The sequence below is a fragment of the Leucopleurus acutus genome (genome assembly GCF_964270905.1).
Source record: "Leucopleurus acutus genome assembly, chromosome: 7".
NCBI classification, from domain to species: Eukaryota; Metazoa; Chordata; class Mammalia; order Artiodactyla; family Delphinidae; genus Leucopleurus; species Leucopleurus acutus.
In genome coordinates this window covers 6,274,675-6,299,642 of record NC_139150.1, presented here as the reverse complement: position 1 = coordinate 6,299,642, position 24,968 = coordinate 6,274,675, and the positions used below count along the sequence as shown (strand labels likewise).

General features: G+C 41.4%; 1 protein-coding gene across 5 annotated transcripts in view; it reads right to left on the bottom strand.

Moving 5' to 3' along the window:
* The window catches only part of FNBP1 (formin binding protein 1), a 141,038-nt gene that overhangs the window by 75,732 nt on the left and 40,338 nt on the right, over positions 1-24,968 (bottom strand). For 4 of the 5 annotated variants that reach the window (XM_082843488.1, XM_082843487.1, XM_082843490.1 and 1 more), the window contains exons 2-4: positions 22,080-22,195; positions 1,501-1,557; positions 648-795 (exon numbers count right to left, since the gene is read on the bottom strand). In XM_082843488.1, coding sequence (XP_082699614.1) covers positions 648-795; positions 1,501-1,557; positions 22,080-22,195 — 321 coding nt within the window. Of the gene's footprint in view, positions 1-647; positions 796-1,500; positions 1,558-22,079; positions 22,196-22,303; positions 22,340-24,968 lie in introns of those variants that run through there. The other variant, XM_082843489.1, reaches the window with a different exon arrangement.

Below are 24,968 nucleotides of genomic sequence, written 5' to 3'. Positions count from 1 at the left end.
GGCGATCAAAGTACAATGATACAGACCACCATGGCTTAATGATAAATCTCTCAGGGCAAAATCTTGACTGTGAATATATTTTACTTGCGGGCACATTTTTCCCTTTTGTTAAGAACAAAAGCTATGAAAAGACTGTAATGATGACGAGAGGAACAAAAAGGCCCTCTTCATTAGATGACAATGAATGAGCCACGGAACGGAGTGGCTGTAACTGAGGTCATCCTTCTGGCTCTTTTGAACTCCTTATAACATTTATTTTAACACAGTTTATTCCACACAGCATACATCATATTGTATTGCTTACTCTTGTATATCTGATAGCCGCAAATATATTTAAATTCCTCAAAGGGGTTAGTATTCTGGGATCCACAAATGAGTTTCAGAATGTCTGAGGGATGCTTGAAATCAGATGTAAAGACTAGTCATTTACTCATTAAATTACTATATAATTTACTCATTAAATTACTCCAGTGTTCGTAGAAACACTTTCTACGAACAGGGTCAGGAATGTTTATACGTGTCTCAAAGGTGGCAATTTAAGACCCACCATCTCATATGATTCCATTTATTGATAATTTTAAAACTTGTAGGGATATTCCCATCATCTTTGGTCCATCTCGTAGGAAGAAAAAACAAATTTTAGTTACCGATTTCCTCTCCTGCTTCAATTCCTGGACGTAGCGTGCTAGCTCCACGGTGATCTGGGAGGTCATATTCTCGGAGATGACTTCATGCTGTCCAGCATAATCGTTCATCTCATTCAGGGTGGAAAGGAAGGCTTTACATGCTGTATACCTACAGAATGGAACGCACACCACTCCTTTTCAAACAAGGCACATCCTCTCTCATGTTGCTTCTCACCAGCGAAATAGTAATTAAAATCCGGTTAATTTGCATACAGCTCCCATAGGGTCTTGACAATTCATTACACATAAGAGGGTTCTCATCAAAATGGTGCAGAATAAATTCCAACTGAATCACTTTTCATTGTGTAAAGCCAAATTGCCCTACATAAGGCAATATTTGCCTTTGTTAATAGCCCACATATAACCCAAAATACATATACGTACTATAGGTACTAATATCATGGATATTTAGATCTAAATTATAGATAATACTTTTGGACTTTTCATGTTAAGATGTCTTAATTGCTGTCCGAAACAGACATATTTCTTGGATGAATGAGACGCCTGTATTACAAAACCAAATCAAGATGCAGAGTGTATAATCCACACTTCCTGTGTTTGCTTAGATTATATTCTAAGCTTTTCCTAATTACCTTAACTGAAACAATCTGGAATAGGTCTAGTGACTCACTATAAGTTATTTGAGTAGGTTTTTATTGTCTTTCCCCCAATTTAAAAACTGGCACAGATATGAATGAGGAAGGCAACTTGTTTTTGTAGATATATTATATCTACAAAACATATGTAGATTTCCTTTATAATCATCACCATTGCCATATAGATATTACCACATAACAATCAATGATAAACACACCTGTACTCTTCTTCCTCCTTCGAGTTCTTTTTAGGTTGGTATTTCTTTGAAAGATTCCTAAAACAAAAAGGCAGACATGTCACCTTACACAGAAAGATAACTGAGAAATCAGGAATGAAAGAAGTCAGTGCTTTTGTTTACAAGTTAAAAAAAGAAAAGCCACAAAATGTCCACAGCTGAAATCCATTTGTTTCCTTCCATCTTCCAGCGTGAAAGACTTGCATAGCTTTGACTCTTTTACCTAAAGGTAGAGCAAATAAGAACAGAAATGGTCGCCAACCGGTCGTTTACCTGGATGTTAAGACCTGACATGATTTAACCGGAGAGGGCAGACCATGTGTTTCTATGCAACCATTATTGCTCTAAATCCAAGGCAAGCATGTGGACTGAGTCCAGACGTTTAAATGAAAAACCAAAGTGTCAAGGGCAGGTTTTCAAGGCTGTGTGCCGCTCTCCCAAAACCTAATGAAAACTACTTGTGAATAAGTCTTCTTGAAGGAGGTAGAGACAATATTTGGGGGGATGTTTATGCTAAGACATTTAGCAAGGAGAACTTTTAACCTGCCTAGCAGGCTTGCACTGAACACACTCAGATTAGTCAAAATTGCTCTAATCTATCTTCCTAATCCCATCTCCAGGTCAAGAATCCAGATACTCCCCTCTACATTCTGCATGCTTCAAATTACACAAAAACTAAGAGGTAATCTTGAAAAAAGAAAACTCACTAACATTTGTTCCACTAATTGATTTCTTTTGGGTCCTGATTTTGGCTTCTGTAGTTAGAAGAACAGCCATAAAGGGACTTCCCTGGTGGTCCAATGGTTAAGAATCCATCTTGCAATGCAGGGGATACCAGTTCGAACCCTGGTCGGGGAACTAAGATCCCACATGCGGGAGGGCAACTAAGCCCATGCGCCACAACTAGACGGAAGTCTGTGCGATGCAACAAAAGATCCCATGTGCTGCAACTAAGACCTGATGCAGCCAATAAATAAATAAATAAATATTGAAAAAAAAAAGGAAGAAGAACAGCCATAGATAAAGAGGATGTGGTGCAAATATACAATGGAATACTACTCAGCCATTAAAAAGAATGAAATAATGCCATTTGCAGCAACATGGATGGACCTGGAGTAAGGATGGACCTTACTAAGTGAAGTAAGTCAGAAAGAGAAAGACGAATACCATATGATATCACTTATATGTAGAATCTAAACTATGGCACAAATAAACCTATCTACGAAACAGAAACAGACTCACAGACATAGAGAACAGACTTGTGGTTGCCAAGGGGGAGAGGGCTGGAGGAGGGATGGACTGAGAGTTTGGGGTTAGTAGATGCAAACTATTACATATAGAATGGATGGACAACAAGGTCCTACTATATAGCACAGGGAACTATAAACCTGGGATAAACCATAATCGAAAAGAATATGAAAAAGAATGTGTGTGTGTGTGTGTGTGTCTGTATATATATATATATATAGAGAGAGAGAGAGAGAGAGACAGAGAGAGAGGGAGAGAGAGCTGACTCACTTTGCTGTACAGCAGAAATTAACATCAACTATACTTCAATTTTAAAAAAAAGAGGGCTTCCCTGGTGGCGCAGTGGTTGAGAGTCCGCCTGCCGAAGCAGGGGACGCGGGTTTGTGCCCCGGTCCGGGAAGATCCCACATGCCGCGGAGCGGCTGGGCCCGTGAGCCATGGCCGCTGAGCCTGCGCGTCCGGAGCCTGTGCTCCGCAGCGGGAGAGGCCACAACAGTGAGAGGCCCGCGTACCGCAAAAAAAAAAAAAAAAGAAGCAGAACAACAGCCCTAGGAGTGGACTAGTGGTCCACAGTGGGACTCCATATGACAGCATCTCAGTATTCACTTCCCTGTTTATTCCATGTTGCTATTCCTCTTTCATAGTAGCTACTTTCATTATTTCACATTCTATTTCTTTCATTTCCCCTGAATCTACAGATATACCTAGAAAAGGGTGCAATAATAAGTTTACAATTTTGATCATGGTACGTTTTACAGACAAAGTGAAATGTGAGTTCACCTCTAACAGGTGTTACTAGGTGACATGAGAGGCAGAGGACTTTAGTAAAAAGGACGTTGCTCTGGGAACCCAGAGGCCACGTGACTAGATGGTGTAACCTCAGACAAAGCAATGGGCAAGCCTGTGCTTCCAGTTCCTCATCTGTAAGCCTGAGTCAGGTGGATGAAATGACCTCTATTGTCCCTTAAAGTTTGGAAATTCCCAGGGAATATATATCACCCAATAGAATAGTGATTGTTGCAATTACTTTAAAAAGAAGTCATGGGGTTTCCCTGGTGGCACAGTGGTTGAGAGTCTGCCTGCCGATGCAGGGGACGCGGGTTCGTGTCCCGGTCTGGGAAGATCCCACATGCCGTGGAGCGGCTGGGCCTGTGAGCCATGGCCGCTGAGCCTGCGCGTCCAGAGCCTCTGCTCCACAACGGGAGAGGCCACAACAGAGAGAGGCCCGTGTACCACAAAAGCAAAAAAAAAGAAGTCATGGGTATATAACAATTTAAAAATTATAATTAGACAAACTGATGAAAGAAAAATCTACTGACTTGGAGGTTGCTATCACGTGAGCTATGCTTAAACAAACTACATTGTGTTTTCTCTACTGATACTCTGGATACACAGTAAAGATTATCTAATAGATCTAGATTTGAAAGAATGTGAAAAAGCAGTATTTCCTTGAAGCAGGTGCCTTAGAGAAAAATTAATGCAAAAGAGAGAAATTTTTGTTTTTAATTTAATTTTTTTAACATCTTTATTGGAGTATAATTGCTTTACAATGGTGTGTTAGTTTCTGCTTTATAACAAAGTGAATCAGCTATACATAGCTGATTCACTTTGTTAAAAGAGATAAATCTTATATATTGAAAGCATGGTAGAATTCTTTGAGTTGCCTACCACATTTAGTCCTTAAAAAGGTAGATTTAATAAAAACAATAGCTCCGACTTACATGTACCAGGAATAAAAGGGGAGCCATGGAAAGCAGATGACTAATCAATAGGTTATTTTCCAAATATATTTAAAGCAGCATATATGGGACCTGCAGTATTGAAAAGCCTAGAGGTTGCATGTGAGATATTTTTAGTGCATGGTTTTAAATACTGACCATTTCTTCTGCTAACTATAAAATTACAAATGGAAAATGTCACTTCTAAATTCACATCTTATATAAAAACTCATTCAAAACTGTTATTTTAGAGGTTGATTTAAATCTACATTTTCTTTTTAGCTTTCAGTCATTAGCAGATGTAAAAATAACTTAAACTTTATATCTAGTTGAAGGGACCATAGCTTGAAGAGATCCAGGTGAAACCAGTACTTTTTTTTTTTTTTTTTTTGCGGTACGCGGACCTCTCACTGTTGTGGCCTCTCCCGCTGCGGAGCACAGGCTCCGGACGCGCAGGCTCAGCGGCCATGGCTCACGGGCCCAGCCGCTCCGCGGCACGTGGGATCTTCCCGGACCAGGGCACGAACCCGTGTCCCCTGCATCGGCAGGCGGACTCTCAACCACTGCGCCACCAGGGAAGCCCGAAACCAGTACTTTTTATAGTTCCGTTTTACCAGTCAAATCCTAACCAGGATTAAAGACCTGTTGTGGGTGATCTCCAGTAAAGACGGTCCAGTACTGAAGAATGATTATCACTTTGACGATGTTAGCATATATAGCATTCAAAATGCTTCTTAAAAGCATCAGTGGGGCTTCCCTGGTGGCGCAGTGGTTGAGAGTCCGCCTGCCGATGCAGGGGACGCGGGTTCATGCCCCGGTCTGGGAGGATCCCACGTGCCACGGAGCGGCTGGGCCCGTGGGCCGTGGCCGCTGGGCCTGCACATCCAGAGCCTGTGCTCCGCAACGGGAGAGGCCACGGCAGTGAGAGGCCCGCGTACCGCAGAAAAAAAAAAAAGCATCAATGAATAATTCACTCTATAGACACCAGCAGAAAACTAAAGGCTTAAGAGGTCTAGAAGGGATAAGGATATTTCTCTCAGGGACCACTACAAAAAAAAGAGCAACTTGCATTTCCATTCTCTGGAGGTGGGCTTTCTCGCCCTATTTGTATGAGGTTATTTTAAAAATAAGCAGGCAAATAAACACCAAAAGCACCTTTAAATTTATGGCGTCTTTCTGAGAACTTTAAATTGTTTTATACACTTGCTCTTCAGATAGGCTAATTAAAAGGTAAAAGGAAAATATACATCTTTTAATAAAGATACTGGATTTAAATTTGTTTGGTCCTAAGAACTGCAGTGAGGTTTCTAAAAAGGAAAAACTTGGGCCTCATTCCAGACCCTCTGAAATGGAAGGTCCAAGGCTGGACACAGGAATGTTTTGTGTTGTTGGTTTTTTTTTTTAATCTGTCTTTTATATTTTAAAAGCTCACCACAGATTGCCAGATAAAGATGGCACAATAAAATCTGATCAGAGAACTGCGCTTTTCCAACGAGAGGCGAAATAAAAGCCAGGAAATTTTCAACAGCAGAAAATAAACCAATGAAGAAAGGCACATCACCTCAGTCTGCACACTCCGAGGAGTGGTGACCAGCGTGAGGGACAGAAAATTCTGGAACAGTGTAGAACAGATGCTTGACCCCACCCTCACAGTCACAGGGAGGGAAACAAGTCCACAGAACCCTGAAAACCGATTCAGACAGAAGTAAACTGAGGGGTGAGTAAGCACTCAGGGGACAGTGACAGAAAAGATCTGCGAGGAAGACATGCAGGCTGGCCACCCAGATGCCAGGACTTGGCAGGAGCTGGGGCTGGCCACCTGGGTCTCTACTTCCCAGGGCTGCAGGCTGAATGCCTGGGGAAGATTACCACAAAACCTAGGGATTCCCAAGGAATAGGGGTGAACGCGTTTGACCTAATGGAGTGAATGCTAAAACAGAACCTCTAACAAAGTTTCAAAACAGACAACAAAACTCAGAGCCTCAAAGACAAGATGTACAGAAACAAGTGCTTTTGAAACCATGCCCCATGGGGTTAATAAAAACTGGTGACGAACAGAAATTCTTGAGCTTGCCTTCCAGTTTATTAAAAACCCCTTCACGTGTAACCTGCCTTCACCGATCGAGCCGATGCTGTAACTGTTGCTACAAAAGGCTTAGCTGTCCTCCAAGCATCACACAGCCGACACAGTAAGATGTTTGCCTGGGTTGTTTTCCAGGAACTCAGAGCTAGCTGTGTCTAGCTCAAGCTCAAGCCAGCTAAGACTGGTCGGGACTCCCTAAAACAGGGCCTGCACAGGTGTCTGGTAAATGACATTTTGACACCAGAGGGCCAAAATTCCCACCGTCAGATCATGCTAGGCGCCTCTATTTTTGAACATGCATCCCAGGAAGAAGCAAGTAACTCAGATACGCCTGCACAGAACACTAATTACCTCACCTTTTCCCTACCTGCAATCACCTTTCCCCATGCCTAAGACTACCCTGCTTCTTTATCCCATAAATATCCCAGCCTCTCACCTTCAGGGAGGTGGATCTGAGACTTGTTCTCCTATCTCCTCGCTTGGCTGCCTTGTGAATAAACCCTTTCCCTCCTGCAAACCTCGGCGTCTCAGTGTTTGGCTTGTTGCATGTTGGCAAACGAACCTGGTTTGGTAACACTTTCCTCCACGCTTACCCTATAAGGGAGCTCAGAGGGAAAGACCAATGGCACCGGAAGCACAGCAGTGATTATTCACATTCTATCAGATCAAAGAGGGGCACTGGTGTTGTTTGTGTTAATAACAAAAACATGCTTAGGCATCAACCTAAGACGTTTACATGTTTTATCTCATTAAGTCCCCTCAAGAGCCTTATAAGGTGAGAATTATCATTATTATTATTCACATATTACAGTTGAAAAAGACAAAGCACAGAGAGTAATTTGTCCCAAATCATATTACTATTAAGCGGAAGAACATCCCAGGCATTGGGACTCTTAGAGTTTGTTACTTGTAACCACTTCACTAAACTGCCTGTATTAAATATAAGCAAGGTGAAGGGATGTAGTATGTAATACAGAAGAAAAGGAAGGGACTTCCCCGGTGGCGCAGTGCTTAAGAATCCGCCTGTCAATGCAGGGGACACAGGTTCGATCCCTGGTCTGAGAAGATCCCACATGCCGTGGAGCAACAAAACCCGCGCGCCACAACTACTGAGCCCGCGCTCTGCAACAAGAGAAGCCACCGCAATGAGAAGCCCACGCACCGCAACGAAGAGTAGCCCCCACCCACTGCAACTAGAGAAAGCCTGCGCACAGCAACGAAGACCCAACGTGGCTAAAAATTAAAAAAAATAAAAACAAAAAAGAAGAAGAAAAGGAAGGAAGAAAATGACAGAGAAAAACCCAATCTGGAAGAAAACATACAAGGAAATGAAGCAAATCCTAACTCCTCCAGAATATTTGACACGATAAACAAATTTAATAAAACCACAAAGCCAATAAAGCAAGAATCCCCAGCCTACAGGACAAAACAGAATGGGATGAAACTGGGAGGCTGCAAAGCTAAGGAAATGAACTAGGAACGAAAACACACAACTCCAGAGCTAATAAATAAATTAGGCTGGATATCAAATTTAAGAGGGGAAAGTTTTAAGACAATCATAATGTGGAAAGTAACTCTCATAATCAGAAAAAGAAAAAAGATCTGAAGAACAAGATGCTGTAACATAAGGAAAATGGATCTCTGAAGCATATGACCCAATAAGTAGAATAGAAAAAAATTCAGATATAATTGAAGAAAGTTCCCCTGAAATAAATTATTGACTTTTTATATGAAAGGGAAATTGACAAAGAGTGATCAACCACAAGGCATTGCTTGGTAAGGTTATCAAACTGCTAAAGTGGAACAAAAAATTCTTCACATACAGAGTCAAAAAAGCAAGTCACCTACAAAGAATAAAAATTTGGCTGGCCCCAGACTTTTCCACCAGAAGACAACGCAGCAGCAAAGTTTGGAGAGAAAAGGATGACCAGAGAATAATCAAGTCAAATTGTTGTTAAGTGCAGTCGACCCTCCACATCTGTGGGATCTACATCCACAGAGTCAACCAACTGTGATCAAAAATATTGGGGGAAAAATTCCAGAAAGTTCCAAAAAGCAACACGTGAATTACTTCATGATGGCAAATGTTTACACAGCATTTACATTGTATTAGGTATTATAAGTAATCAAGAGATGCTTTAAAGTATACAGAAGGATGTGTGTAGATTATACACAAATACTATGCCATGTTACATAAGGGACTTGAGCATCTTCAGATTTTGGTATCCGAGGCGGGCGGGGGCAGGGGGTGGTATTCCTGGAACCAATCCCCCACGGATTCTGAGGGGTGACTGGATAGTGGCATTCTCAAACAAGAAAGAACTGAAGGATTATGCCACAGGCTCCTATAGGGGGAAGATAACCCTATTTTTCTTGAGGCCAACAAACAAGTAGAGAGGCTGTGGTAGAAGGAATGGTGATGAGCATAAATCTATAATTAAGACAAATTAACTGTGAGACTCATGTTACAGACTAAATTATATAACTCAATTAGGAGAGGAAGTAAAACAGGTAGATACTATTTTCTTTATGTTTCCTAGCAGAGAGTCAGTTGAGCCTGTTTAAAATTACAACGTGAGTTAAAGCAAAAACAAAAACAAACAAAAAACAGGAATGACACCCTACACATTTTTCATAATCTTTTTGCTAAATCTTATAAGAATTTGTTTAATATTTCAAGTTTGCTAAATCCTTCAGTTTCACTTTAATAAAATCTTTTTAATTGTTCAAGTAAATTTAAACTTAATACCTTGCATATACAATATGCAACATATTTTATAAAATGACTTTTACACAGTTACCTTTCATTTACAATGAGATCCAATTTAAAAAAAAAAAAATTGACCAGGACAAGAATGGTTCATCAAGAAGAAAGTACAAACGGCTCAAATGTATAAAAACATACTCAACCTCATTCATGCTAAGAGACAAATTACCTTTCAGACTTAGCAATTTTTACTTATCAAATCGGCAAAGATAAAAAAGATGGGTAACAAGAAGCATTGAGGGTCAAGGCGAGTAGCACCGCCACGAACTCTGAAGTGGTGATAAGGGTCACAGCCTCCGAGAAGGGCAACTTGGCAAATTCTACCAGAACCAAAGTGCTACTTTTAGGAACTTATTCTCTAGATATGCTTGCCCAAGTGTATCATGCAAGGTTATCCAGTGCAACTTTGTTCAGAGTTGCAAACAACTGGAAACAACATATCCACCAATTCAATGCAACACTGTATAGTTGTAAATAGTAAAAATGAACTCTCGGAATAATTTCCAGGATGCAGAAAGGCAAGGGCACACTGAACTGCTGGGGAAGCAAGGAAGAAAACACACTTCCTTGCCTGTGTATCCATAATATCTCTCTGGAAGGATACGTAAGAGACAGATAACATTTATTGTCCCTGGGAACAGGGGTAAGAGAAGGGACACTCCACTGTAAACCATTTTGTACCTTTAGAAGTTTTAATCATATGAATTCATTACCTGGTCATAACAAATAATTTAGTTTGTTTTATTTTTGTTTGTTTTGGCTGCGTTGGGTCTTTGTTGCTGAGGGCAGGCTTTCTGTAGTTGCAGTGAGCGGGGGCTACTGTTCCTTGCAGTGTGCGGGCTTCTCATTGCGGTGGCTTCTCTTGTTGCAGAGCACAGGCTCTAGGGTGCATGGCCTTCAGCAGTTGTGGTGAGTGGGCTCAGTAGTTGTGGTGCACGGGCTTAGCTGCTCTGAGGCATGTGGGATCTTCCCGGACCAGGGATCGAACTCATGTCCCCTGCATTGGCAGGCATATTTTTAGCCACTGTGCCACTAGGGAAGTCCTTTTTGTTTATTTTTAAAGAAACAGTTGCTAAGGGGCAATCAATAGTTGGTTCTCTTATATAGGTCATGTAAGATGTTTTAAGATTATATTAAGGGGACTTCCCTGGTGGCACAGTGGTTAAGAAGCCACCTGCCAATGTAGGGGACATGGGTTCAAGCCCTGGTCCGGGAAGATCCCACATGCCACGAAGCAATTAAGCCCCTGCGCCACAACTACTGAGCCTGCGCTCTAGAGCCCGTGAGCCACAACTACTGAAGCCCGCGAACCTAGAGCCCATGCTCCACAACAAGAGAAGCCACCGCAATGAGAAGCCCATGCACCGCAATGAAGAGTAGCCCCCACTCGCCACAACTAGAGAAAGCCCGCACGCAGCAACAAAGACCCAATGCAGCCATAAATAGAAAATAAAAATTTTTAAAAAGATTATATTAAGAATTTGGGACTTTCCTGGTGGTCCAGTGGTAAAGAATCCGCCTTCCAATGCAGGGAACGTGGGTTCAATCCCTGGTCAGGGAACTAAGATCCCACAGGCCACGGGGCAACTAAGCTCCTGTGCCACAATTACTGAGCTCATGCACCTCAACTGCAGCCCATGAGCCCAAACTACAGAGCCCACGTGCTCTAGAACCTGCGCACCACAACTACAGATTACACGCGCCCTGGAGCCTGAGCGCCACAACTAGGGAAGAGAAAACCCACACGTCACAACTAGAGAGAAGCCCACACACCACAATGCAAGATCCCGCGTGCCTCAACGAAGATCCTGCGTGCTGCAACTAGGACCCGATGCAGCCAAAAATAAATAAAATAAATAATAAATAAATCTTTTTATAAAAAAAAAAGATTAAGAATTTGACCCTATGCTGCCTTGAACGGATAATAACTATAGCAGGGGTCAGCAAACTTATATATAAGCACGTATATGCTTATACATAAAAGCAAATTTATAAAGGGCCAGACAGTAAATATATTAGACCTGCAGCCCCAGGGTCACGGGGCTGCAAAAGCAGCCATGGACAATACACAGATGAATGGACGCACCTGTATTCCAGTAAAGCTTTGTTTACAAAACCAGGCAGTGATGGGTTTGGCCATGGCCATGGCCAGTAGTTAACCACTGACCTACAGAAATCAAAGCCCTAATTATCATCTTCCATATCTAAAATAAGTTAGAGTCTTTTTTCCTCTAATGCAGAAAAGAAATTATTTAACGACAGACAACTCCCCAAAGAAACCATGATGGTTTTTCAACATCATATTGATGTTTTAAGCAAGTCTTTGTTGAATATGCTCCAGTCACACTGGTCTTTCCATTCCTTGAACATGTCCCCACCTCAGGACCTTTGCACTTGCTGATTCCTTGGCCTGGAAGAACGGCTCTCAGATCTTTGCATGCCTGCTTTCTCCTTGCCTGTCAGTTCTCAAGCAATGGATTTCCCTGGCCAGTCAGGCTAAGTAAGCCTTGCCCCCCCATCATCTTCTAATGCATCACTGGTTTTACTTATTCGGGGTGATAAACGCTATCTTTAAATGATTTACTGCCTTGCTTATTTGCATGCAGTCTTTTTTCCATAGTGAGAAGGTGAGTCCCTCCAGCTCAGGCACTTCCTGTGTCTCATTCACTAGAGTCTCCCCCGCCCCCAACTCTGTTGACACATTATTAGTTGTTCTGTTTGTTTTTAAACCTTCATCAGCTCCCATAGGCCTGTGCGGGCACATAATTCTCCTTGAAGCAGTGCTGACCAAATATTGTAGACCTGTTCCCTGTTGATTCACTCTTTCTACAGCTATTTACTAAGCACCTATTTTATGCACTGTTCCATACTACAGGGATTCATTAGTGAACACAACGCAAAGAGCCCTCTGCCCTTGAGAGGCTTATATTCTAGCAGGGAGGGAGCAGAAGACAACGAACAACACAATATGTAAGAAAATTACATAATGTTAGAAAGTTATCAGCGCTTTGGAAAAACCGAAAAGTCCAGCAGGGAGGCAGGGGGGCCCTTACTGAGGAGGTGACATCTGAGCAAAGACTTGAAGGAGGTGAGGGAGTTGGCCACGTGGACCCTGGGGGATGGACCTCTAGGTGACAACATCTATATGAAAGGCCAATGCAGCATCCCTGGGGTGACAGCATGTCTGGCATGTACAAGATACAGCACGGAGGCCAATTCTGTTAGAGCAGAGATACGAAGGGAGAGAGAGAAAGAGGTAATGTCTGAGAGGTAGAGAGACCCGTTCACGAAGGGCTTTATAGGACATCCGCTGTAAGGATATTCGATTTACTTCGAGGGAAATGGGGAGACGTTGGTGTTTTGAATGAGGAGTGCTGTGATCTGGCTGTCTTGTGGAAAAGACGGACTGTAGGAAATAAGGGAGGAATAAGAAACCAGTTAGAAGATTCATAGTAAGCCAGGTAAGAGGTGATGGGGCCTTGGACCACAGTGCCAGCAGTGGAGGTGCTGAGAAGGGCAGGGATCCTGGATCAATCTGGAAAGCAGAGGTACCAGGACTTCCCGATGGGGGAGGGGGAGTGTGGGAGAAAGACAAAAGCCAAAGATGACTCTGGAGTTTTTGACCCAAGCAAGGAAGGATGCAGCTGCCCTCGAGCCGAGCCGGGGAGTTGCGGGGAGCCGGGCTGCAGAGATGCAGATTTTGTTGGGATTTTTTTGTTTGTTTTTTGGCTGCGTTGGGTCTTCGTTGCTGCACACAGGCTTTCTCTAGCTGCAGCGAGTGGGGGCTACTCTTCGTTGCCGTGCACGGGCTTCTCATTGCGGTGGCTTCTCTTGTTGTGGAGCACGGGCTCTAGGCACGCAGGCTTCAGTAATTGTAGCACGCAGGCTCAGTAGTCGTGGCGCACAGGCTCAACTGCTCCACGGCATGTGGGATCTTCCTGGACCAGGGCTCGAACCCATGTCCCCTGCATTGGCAGGTGGACTCACAACCACTGCGCCACCAGGGAAGCCCCGGAAATGCAGATTTTGAGTGGATATTCTGTTTCAGACATCCAAATGGAGATTCTGAGTAACCTGTTTCTGGAGTTCAGGACAGAGATCAAGCTTGGAGACATCTGTTGCCGTAGAGATCGTACTTAAAGCCATCACCAGGAGAGTATAAATAGAGAAGGGAAGATGACGGAGGACTGGGCGCCGGGGCACATCGGGGTGAAGTGGCAGAAGGAAAGGAGGAACCGCGAAGGGGGTTGAGCAGAGCTTCTGAAGAGCTTCTGGTGAGATAGGAATGAAGCCAAGAGACTGGGGTTTCAGAGGCCAAGCAAGAAAAGTGTTTCGAGGAGGGAGCACCCACCCCTTCAAAGATGCTGAGGGGTCAAGGGTGGTGAGGACTGAGGACAGGCGACTGGGTGGGACAGGATGAAGGTCACTGGTGCCCTGAGGAGCTGTTCTGGTGCACAGGTGCAGGTGAGCTAAATAGGGAGAAGAGGGGAACTGGAGAGACATTGTTGGGAAGGTTTGCTGCAAAGGAAGGCAAAGAAATGGTGGCAGCTGGTGGGGGAAGTGAGCTCAAGAGAAGTTTTGTTTTCTTGTTTGTTTTTTAATGATGGGAGACAGTGGTACATTTTTGTGACCATGGGAATAATCCAGTAGAAAGTAAAGCCTTGATAACATAGGAGACAGAGGAAAACTAGTGGGGACAGAGCTCCAGAGTCGGAGAGATGGGAGAAGATCTAGTGTGCAAGAGGAGGGCTTGGATTCAGCCAGGAGCGTCAGAGGGAGGGGGCATCCAGGTGTGGGAACAGATGCTGACAGATGGGTTACAGGGCCTGAGAGCCTGAGGGTGTTTTCCTCTATCTGCTTCAATTTTCTCAGTGAAGTAGGAAGCAAGTGGTGAGGATGGGAAGGGAGGTGTTGGGGTTTGTGGAAAGAGAAGCTATGAAAGACGCAGGCAGGTGGGAAAGCAACCAACAAACGGCAGGTAGTATGATTACTCATCAGCCTCAAGGGCCCGGCCCAGATCTCAGTCCAAAGGATTAGAAAACACCTCCAAAGGATTAGCAATTGTCTTGAATTGTCTTGAATTACTCATAATCTTTTTTTATCAACTTCTCCCAATAAGCACAAATTTAGATACTTTGCAGGGATGTGATGAAACAAATGTTAACATTTAAATCTCAGGAAAAGGACTTCCTAAGAGATTACCATCATAGCAGTAATACCGCTACTCTATTTCAAGTCATGAAACGTGATCCAGAACAGGGTAAAACGGTCGATGGAGAGCTATTAAATGTTATCCCAAACCTATTATTGGGATTTGGAGTCTTTTCCAATAGCCTCCAATTTTGTTACCTAAATCAGCACTTCCCTCATAGAGGGGGATGAGAAAGGGCAGGGAGCCAGGTGCTTCCCAGAGGGAAAAAGAAAGCACCTTCCCTTCATGACATAGAACTGATGGAGAAATTTGCTGAGAACTGACTTAATGACATCCCATGACAAACCTCCAAAGCAAAACAAGACAGTGGATAAGGCACCAGGAAAGGAGAGGATAGGCTAAGAGAAAAAGAATACAACAAATGTAGGGAAGTCCATTAGATGAGACCTTACTTCGCCTAAAGCTGTTAGGTAACCCATTTCCATGTGAGAGACAACATTTTATGACAGCCCAACGTCTAAATAATCAACACAAAGCAGCTCACTCTCCATTCACACTTTCAGTTTTAAAAGCCTTAAAGTGCTAATGAGGCTGATACACATACAGGGCGCCAGAAATTCATCTGGAATAAAATTTATTTATAAAAATAAATTTATGGGCTTCCCTGGTGGCGCAGTGGTTGAAAGTCTGCCTGCCGATGCAGCGGACACGGGTTCGTGCCCCGGTACGGGAAGATCCCACATGCCGCGGAGCGGCTGGGCCCATGAGCCATGGCTGCTGAGCCTGCGCGTCCGGAGCCTGTGCTCCACAACGGGAGAGGCCACAACAGTGAGAGGCCCACTTCAAAATAAAAAAAAAAAAAAAAAAAAAAAAAAAAAATTTACTTATTAAATTCTTATTCAGTAAATTTAAGAATAATTTATTTATTATTAAATTATTCTTAAATAAATTTATTTATTATTAAGTACATTAAATAAATTATTTATAAAAATTATTTCATTGAGCAATCTGTTTTACATTTTATTTACTCAATGGAAACAAAACTTATCATCCATAAAAGTATACCACAGGTACTACCACTTAGGTGCTTATTTACAAACAACAACAGCCCTCTGAGAAGTCACGTTCTTTCAAAGATACATGACATATACCTTATCCAGATGCTCTTTGGATTAAAATGAAATATTTATAAACCAAAAGTCATCTAGACATTTCACAATCTGTGCAAACCAGCCAAACAAGAAATCATTAAAGGGACTTCCCTGGTGGTACAGTGGTTAAGAATCCACCTGCCAATGCAGGGGACACAGGTTCGCGCCCTGGTCTGGGAAGATCCCACATGCCGCAGAGCAACTGCGCTCTAGAGCCCATGTGCCTATAGCCTGTGTTCCTCAACAAGAGAAGACACTACAGTGAGAAGCCCACGCACTGCAACGAAGACCCAATGCAGCCAAAAATGAATAAATACACAAATAAATAAATAAATTTTAAAAAAAGAAATCATTAAAGATTTTGCCACTTCAAGTTCAAGCTTAGTTTTACCAGCCACTTTTAAACATTTTACATAAAAACACAACTTTCTTGGATAATTTCATCATTGTTAAATTGTTATAAGAAGGGCCTCCACAGGACCTCTCACGTGCTGCTGGAGGGATCGTGAATCAGACAAACTGTCTGGAAAATTGTTTGACTCCATCTACTAAAGCTAAACATACACAAAGCCTATGACCCAGGAATTCCACTCCTGGGTATATACTTTATATCCCCAAATTGGAAACAAGCAATAGCCTAGTGACAGTAGACTGGACAAACGGTGATACATCCATATACCAAAATACTAAACACCAATCAAAAGAAAAGCACCACCCCATGCAACAACACAAATGAATCTCATAGACATAATGAGGAACAAAGGAAGCCAAATACAAACAGTGCATAATAAATGATTACATCTGCATAAGGTTCAAAAATAAGTATGACTAATCCAAGCTGTCAGAGATCAGGAAAGTGGTCAACCATGCGGGCGAGGGGGATGAACCAGAAAGGGATGGGGCGATGGGGGGCCTCTGAGGCTGGGAATTCCCTGTTTCTTGACCTGGGTGCTGGTCACATAGTGGTATTCACTCTGAAAATTTCCGGGGCTTTACATTTATGATCTGTGCACTTTTCTGTATATATATTATATTTCAAAACAGTTTTCTGGGGGAAAAAAAATGGTGCTCCAAAATTCAGCAGAATCCTTTTAAGAAACAGAGCCTAGAGGGCAGACAGCAGAAGCAAGAAGAACTACATCCTGCAGCCTGTGGAACAAAAACCACATTCACAGAAAGACAGACAAGATGAAAAGGCAGAGGGCTATGTACCAGATGAAGGAACAAGATAAAACCTCAGAAAAACAACTAAATGAAGTGGAGATAGGCAACCCTCCAGAAAAAGAATTCAGAATAATGATAGTGAAGATGATCCAGGACCTCGGAAAAAGAATGGAGGTAAAGATCGAGAAGATGCAAGAAATGTATAACAACAACAACAAAAAAAGAAATGTATAACAAAGACCTAGAAGAATTAAAGAACAAACAGAGATAAACAATACAATAACTGAAATGAAAACTACACTAGAAGGAATCAATAGCAGAATAACTGAGGCAGAAGAACGGAGAAGTGACCTGGAAGACAGAATGGTGGAATTCACTGCTGCAGAACAGAATAAAGAAAATAGAATGAAAAGAAATGAAGACAGCCTAAGAGACCTCTGGGACAACATTAAATGCAACAACATTCGTATTACAGGGGTCCCAGAAGAAGAGAGAGAGAAAGGACCAGAGAAAATATTTGAAGAGATTATAGTCTAAAACTTCCCTAACATGGGAAAGGAAATAGCCACCCAAGTCCAGGAAACACAGAGAGTCCCATACAGGATAAACCCAAGGAGAAACACGCCGAGACACAGAGTAATCAAATTGGAAAAAATTAAAGACAAAGAAAAATTATTGAAAGCAGCAAGGGAAAAACGACAAATAACATACAAGGGAACTCCCATAAGGTTAACAGCTGATTTCTCAGCAGAAACTCTACAAGCCAGAAGGGAGTGGCATTATATACTTCAAGTGATGAAAGGGAAGAACCTACAACCAAGATTACTCTACCCAGCAAGGATCTCATTCAGATTCAAAGGAGAAATCAAAAGCTTTACAGACAAGCAAAAGCTAAGAGAATTCAGCACCACCAAACCAGCTCTACAACAAATGCTAAAGGAACTTCTCTAAGTGGGAAACACAAGAGAAGAAAAGGACCTACAAAAACAAACCCAAAACAATTAAGAAAATGGTCATAGGAACATACATATCGATAATTACCTTAAATGTGAATGGATTAAATGCTCCAGCCAAAAGACACTGGCTTGCTGAATGGATACAAAAACAAGACCCATATATATGCTGTCTACAACAGACCCACTTCAGACCTAGGGACACATACAGACTGAAAGTGAGGGGATGGAAAAAGGTATTCCATGCAAATGGAAATCAAAAGGAAGCTGGAGTAGCAATACTCGTATCAGATAAAATAGACTTTAAAATAAAGAATATTACAAGAGACAAGGAAGGACACTACATAATGATCAAGGGATCAATCCAAGAAGAAGATATAACAATTATAAATATATATGCACCCAACATAGGAGCACCTCAATACATAAGGCAACTGCTAACAGCTATAAAAGAGGAAATCGACAGAAACACAATAATAGTGGGGGACTTTAACACCTCACTTACACCAATGGACAGATCATCCAAAATGAAAATAAATAGGGAAACAGAAGCTTTAAATGACACAACAGACCAGATAGATTTAATTGATATTTATAAGACATTCCATCCAAAAACAGCAGATTACACTTTCTTCTCAAGTGCACATGGAACATTCTCCAGGATAGATCACATCTTGGGTCACAAATCAAGCCTCGGTAAATTTAAGAAAATTGAAATCATATCAAGCATCTTTTCTGATCACAATGCTATGAGATTAGAAATGAATTGTACGGAAAAAAACATAAAAAACACAAACACATGGAGGCTAAACAATACGTTACTAAATAACCAAGAGATCATTGAAGAAATCAAAGAGGATATCAAAAAATACCTAGAGACAAATGACAATGAAAACATGATGATCCAAAACCTGTGGGATGCAGCAAAAGCAGTTCTAAGAGGGAAGTTTATAGCTATACAAGCCTACCTCAAGAAACAAGAAAAATCTCAAATAAACAATCTAACCTTGCACCTAAAGGAACTAGAGAAAGAAGAACAAACAAAACCCAAAGTTAGCAGAAGGAAAGAAATCATAAAGATCAGAGAAGAAATAAATGAAATAGAAACAAAGAAAACAACAGCAAAGATCAATAAAACTAAAAACTGGTTCTTTGAGAAGATAAACAAAATTGATAAACCATTAGCCAGACTCATCAAGAAAAAGAGGGAGAGGACTCAAATCAATACAATTAGAAATGAAAAAGGAGAAGTTACAACAGACACTGCAGAAATACAAAGGATTATAAGAGACTACTACAAGCAACTCTATGCCAACAAAACGGACAACCTGGAAGAAATGGACAAATTCTTAGAAATGCACAACCTTCCGAGACTGAACCAGGAAGAAATAGAAAATATAAACAGACCTATCACAAGCACTGAAATTGAGACTGTCATTAAAAATCTTCCAACAAACAAAAGTCCAGGACCAGATGGCTTCACAAGTGAATTCTATCAAACATTTAGAGAAGAGCTAACACCTATCCTTCTCAAGCTCTTCCAAAAACTTGCAGAGGAAGAACACTCCCAAACTCATTCTATGAGGTCACCATCACCCTGATACCAAAACCAGACAAAGATACTACAAAACAAGAAAATTACAGACCAATATCACTTATGAATATAGATGCAAAAATCCTCAACAAAATACTAGCAAACAGAATCCAACAACACATTAAAAGGATCATACACCATGATCAAGTGGGACTTATCCCAAGGATGCAAGGATTCTTCAATATAGGCAAATCAATCAATGTGATAAACCATATTAACAAATTGAAGGAGAAAAACGATATAATCATCTCAATAGATGAAGAAAAACTTCTGACAAAACTCAACACCCATTTATGATAAAAACTCTCAAGAAAGTGGGCATAGAGGGAACCTACCTCAACATAATAAAGGCCATATACGATGAACCCACAGCAAACATCATTCTCAATGGTGAAAAACTGAAAGCATTTCCTCTAAGATCAGGAAGGAGACAAGGATGTCCACTCTTACCACTCTTACTCAACATAGCTTTGGAAGTCCTAGCCACGGCAATCAGAGAAGAAAAAGAAATAAAAGGAATACAAATTGGAAAATAAGAAGTAAAACTGTCACTGTTTGCAGATGACATGATACCATACATAGAGAATCCTAAAGATGCCACCAGAAAACTACTAGAGCTAATCAATGAATTTGGTAAAGTTGCAGGATACAAAATTAATGCACAGAAATCTCTTGCATTCCTATCCACTAATGATGAAAAATCTGCAAGAGAAATTAAGGAAACACTCCCGTTTACCACTGCAAAAAAAAGAATAAAATACCTAGGAATAAACCTACTTAGGGAGACAAAAGACCTGTATGCAGAAAACTATAAGACACTGATGAAAGAAATTAAAGATGATACTAACAGATGGAGAGATATACCATGTTCTTGGCTTGGAAGAATCAATATTGTGAAAATGACTATACTACCCAAAGCAATCTACAGATTCAATTCAATCCCTATCAAATTACCAATGGCATTTTTTATGGAACTAGAACAAAAAATCTTAAAACTTGTATGGAGACACAAAAGATTCCGAATAGCCAAAACAGTCTTGAGGGAAAAAAACAGAACTGGAGGAATCAGACTCCCTGACTTCAGACTATACTACAAAGCTACAGTAATCAAGACAATATGGTACTGGCACAAAAACAGAAACATAGATCAATGGAACAAGATAGAAAGCCCAGAGATAAACCCACGCACCTGTGGTCAACTAATCTATGACAAAGGAGGCAAGGATATACAATGGAGACAAGACAGTCTCTTCAATAAGTGGTGCTGGGAAAACTGGACAGCTACATGTAAAAGAATGAAATTAGAACACTCCCTAACACCATACACAAAGATAAACTCAAAATGGATTTGAGACCTAAATGTAAGACCAGACACTATAAAACTCTTACAGGAAAACATAGGAGGAACACTCTTTGACATAAATCACAGCAAGATCTTTTTTGATCCACCTCTTAGAATAATGGAAATAAAAACAAAAATAAACAATGAGACCTAATGAAACTTAAAAGCTTTTGCACAGCAAAGGAAACCATAAACAAGATGCAAAGACAACCCTCAGAATGGGAGAAAATATTTGCAAATGAATCAACGGACAAAGGATTAATCTCCAAAATATATAAACAGCTCATGCAGCTCAATATTAAAAAAACAAACAACCCAATCCAAAAATGGGCAGAAGACCTAAACAGACATTTCTCCAAAGAAGACATAGAGATGGCCAAGAAGCACATGAAAAGCTGCTCAACATCACTAATTACTAGAGAAATGCAAATCAAAACTACAATGAGGTATCACCTCACACCAGTTAGAATGGGCATCATCAGAAAATCTACAAACAACAAATGCTGGAGAGGGTGTGGAGAAAAGGGAACCTTCTTGCACTGTTGGTGGGAATGTAAATTGATACAGCCACTATGGAGAATAGTATGGAGGTTCCTTAAAAAAATAAAAATAGAATTACCATATGATCCAGCAATCCCACTACTGGGCATATGCCCTGAGAAAACCATAATTCAAAAAGACACATGCACCCCAATGTTCATTGCAGCACTATTTACAATATCCAGGTCATGGAAGCAACCTAAATGCCCATCGACAGACGAATGGATAAAGAAGTTGTGGTACATACATACAATGGAATATTACTCAGCCATAAAAAGGAATGAAATTGAGTCATTTGTTGAGACGTGGATGGATCTAGAGACTGTCATACAGAGTGAAGTAAGTCAGAAAGAGAAAAACAAATATCGTATATTAACGCATGTATGTGGAACCTAGAAAAGTGGTACAGATGAACTGGTCTGCAGGGTAGAAGTTGAGACACAGATGTAGAGAACAAATGTATGGACACCAAGGGGGGAAAGCCACGGGGTGGTGGGGATGGTGGTGTGCTGAATTGGGCGACTGGGATTGACATGCATACACTGATGTGTATAAAATTGATGACCAATAAGAACCTACTGTATAAAAAAATAAATAAAATTAAATTTAAAAATTAAAAAAAAAAAGAAACAGAGCCTAAAAGCAATAACTTGGTTTTTATGTTTACTGTCCTCTAAAAAACAATTTTCAATATTAAAAAAAACAACTGCTTCTACTGAAATATAAGCTTACATGAAAAGAGAAAATAAATATTTAAAGGATTATACATTTATAGTATAAAATGAGGATATAAATTATCTTTACATCCATTCTGCAGTTAACAAACAACCTTTCTCAATATCAACTTACCTGAGTTGCTTTGCATAGCTGAGTTCAATCTCTGTCCTTTCCTTTACAAATTTGATGTATTTCTCAAGAATATCAATTCCCCACTGTGTGTGTTTTTCTAAGTTGTCAAATTGATCCTGTTAATAAAAAACAAAGGGAGAGCTTGTAATCTTTCTCTGTGATTAACGTAACTTCAGTGAACAATTCTCTCAACAATAAATCAGTACGTAGAAAGCAGTTCTAACATTTTCCATGATTGTACTTGGGTGCTTTTTCGCTGAGCAAATTTTAAATCAACATTACCAAATTTGGTTTGAAAACTGCCTGAGATATTGAACTCTGACCCCTCTGTTCACGTCCCCTATTCCTGTTAGAAACATGGTGTTTGGATGTATTTAATGTCCTAGCACAAAGCAAAGTGTCTTCTGCAGATACCAAAAACTGAGAGATGAAACACACTCCCGTGTCAACTCAGTCACACTATTAGCACCTTAACTGTTATCTCTGAGTTAGCATTCAGGATAAGCTCACTGAAATTTGAGGCAAGGAAATGGCAGGGAGAAGAGTTACAAAATACTTGCTTTCTTCAAACAAATGACTCATGCGGACTTCATTCCAACATTCAACCATGCATCAAGCCTACACTATTTGCCAGGAATGGTGATTGGGGCTGGGGAACAAGAAAGAAGAGAATTATAGCCACGATGTACAGGCTGCCTCAAGATTCCTAGTCTGGAAGGGAGCGGGTAGGTATTCCAGCCACCCCTAATGCAAAGGCAGGGAGAGGCCCAGGAATCAGGGGGACCAGTCGTGCTGGAGCTCAAGGTGGGGGTAGGGCACAAGGGAATGAGTGGTGGTGGGTGACGGGACTAGAGGGTCCGGGCCTGATCACCCAGGGCCTTGAATGCCGAGTTAAGGTGTCTAGACTCTCTGGTGGGCACAAGTGAGCCACTGAAGGGTTCGCAAAGGGAGTGGCACACCTAAGACATGTTTAGCATCACCAGGAGCTGGATGTCGACTGTTCAATATCCTAAGCAGAGAAACTGGGAGCAGAGGGGAGGATTTTATAGACCATGAACAAAGAATCAGCTAGTCTTATGACTGGATGGGGAGGCTGGAAGGGATATGCAGGAGAGGGGAGGATTCTAAGGCGACTCCTTGGTTCTGTTTCCTGTGAGTACACAGGCGGAGGGGCAGCAGTTTGGGGTGAAGTGACATGTGGAGTCAGGGACTGACATGTCCAGAAGAGAGTTGGAAACACAGATGTATTCAGGGCTCAAGGACGGAGGCCAGGGAGCTGGTAGATCTGAAACAATAGCCAAGGATCAGAACCCCAGAGTCGGCTGCAGCTCTGCACTGAATTCATAAAGAGGGCCAAACCCAGGGAGGAGAGCCCAGAAGGACCTACGAAGGTGGGGTGTTAGCACAACATTGGGGAAGAGAGAATTTGCAAAGGTGAAAGTCTGCTCATGAGAGGTAACAGTAATAGAGGATGAGGTTTTAGCCCCAGCTCTGGGACTTCGCAGAGAAAGGCCATGGAACATCTCAAGATTTTAGTCATCCACCTACAAGATGAAGATAGAATCCCTGCCTAATTTGAGAAATTGGTCGTGAGGATCATGTAAGATAGAAAAATGCCAAGTCAAACACAAAAACACAAAGCCACCATGTAACCCTATCCCAGGCGTGTGCAATCTTACAATATACATTTGGCATCGTCCTTCAGCTTATTTTTTAGATCCAGCATCTTCAATTTTAAATCTATCATTGTGCTTTGATTCTATTTTCCATTCAAAGCAGTGCAAACTGTAACATGAGAAAATGTTCCATATACTTGACTTAGAGCAGGAGGGTAGCAGAGTCAAGATACTTTTTTTCTCAAACTTGAGAAACCCTGGGAATTCCCTGGCGGTCCACTGCTTAGGATTCTGCGCTTCCACTGCAGGGGGCATGGGTTCCATCCCTGGTCGGGGAACTAAGATCCTGCAAGCTACACAAGAGAAACCCTCTTCTGAAGAAAAATAATTTCCTCAACCTTACTCCCGCCCAGGCCCACAGAACAGTTTGAGAAACCTCAACTTAAGAAATTCAGGGGCTTCCCTGGTGGCGCAGTGGTTGAGAGTCTGCCTGCCGATGCAGGCGACACGGGTTCGTGCCCCCGTCCCGGAAGATCCCACATGCCGCAGAGCGGCTGGGCCCCTGAGCCATGGCCGCTGAGCCTGCGCGTCCGGAGCCTGTGCTCCGCAACGGGAGAGGCCACAGCAGTGAGAGGCCCGCGTACCGCAAAAAAAAAAAAAAAAGAAAAAGAAAAAGAAAAGAAATTCAGGCTTTCTTTTACAAGAATATTTTCTAATTGAAAGTAATCACTGTACAATGTTTACCTTTATACCTAATAATTTCTAATATTATCATAAACAATCAGAGACCATTTAAGATTTTCATTGATTCTTGGTCCTCAATAACATATTCCACAAACTCTGAGATTTCATTTCAAGAAACACTGCTCAAAAAAAAAAAAAAAAAAAAAAGAAACAGTGCTCAAGAATGTTATTTATTTATGTTACCTATAAGGTCAAGGGTTGTCAGGCAAATTTATAGTGTAAACAAGACTAGATCTCTTTAAACTACTTGAGAGAGCAAATATACGAACAGTTCAAGTAATGATTACAATCATTCCTAGTTAATTAGAGCAAGTCTTTTTTAAAGCTCTCTGCTAATCAGTAACCCTTTGTTAATATAGTTTCATATTGACCTTATTTATTTAAAATTCCTTTTCACACACTTCCCTCCATTTGAGAGCCCTCTCTCTGTATAATTTCCTATCTCCAGAGCCTTACTATTTTTAGCAGTTACAGATGTTTATAGATGTTATAAACATCTATAGATGTTTATAGGTGTTTCCTTGAAGAC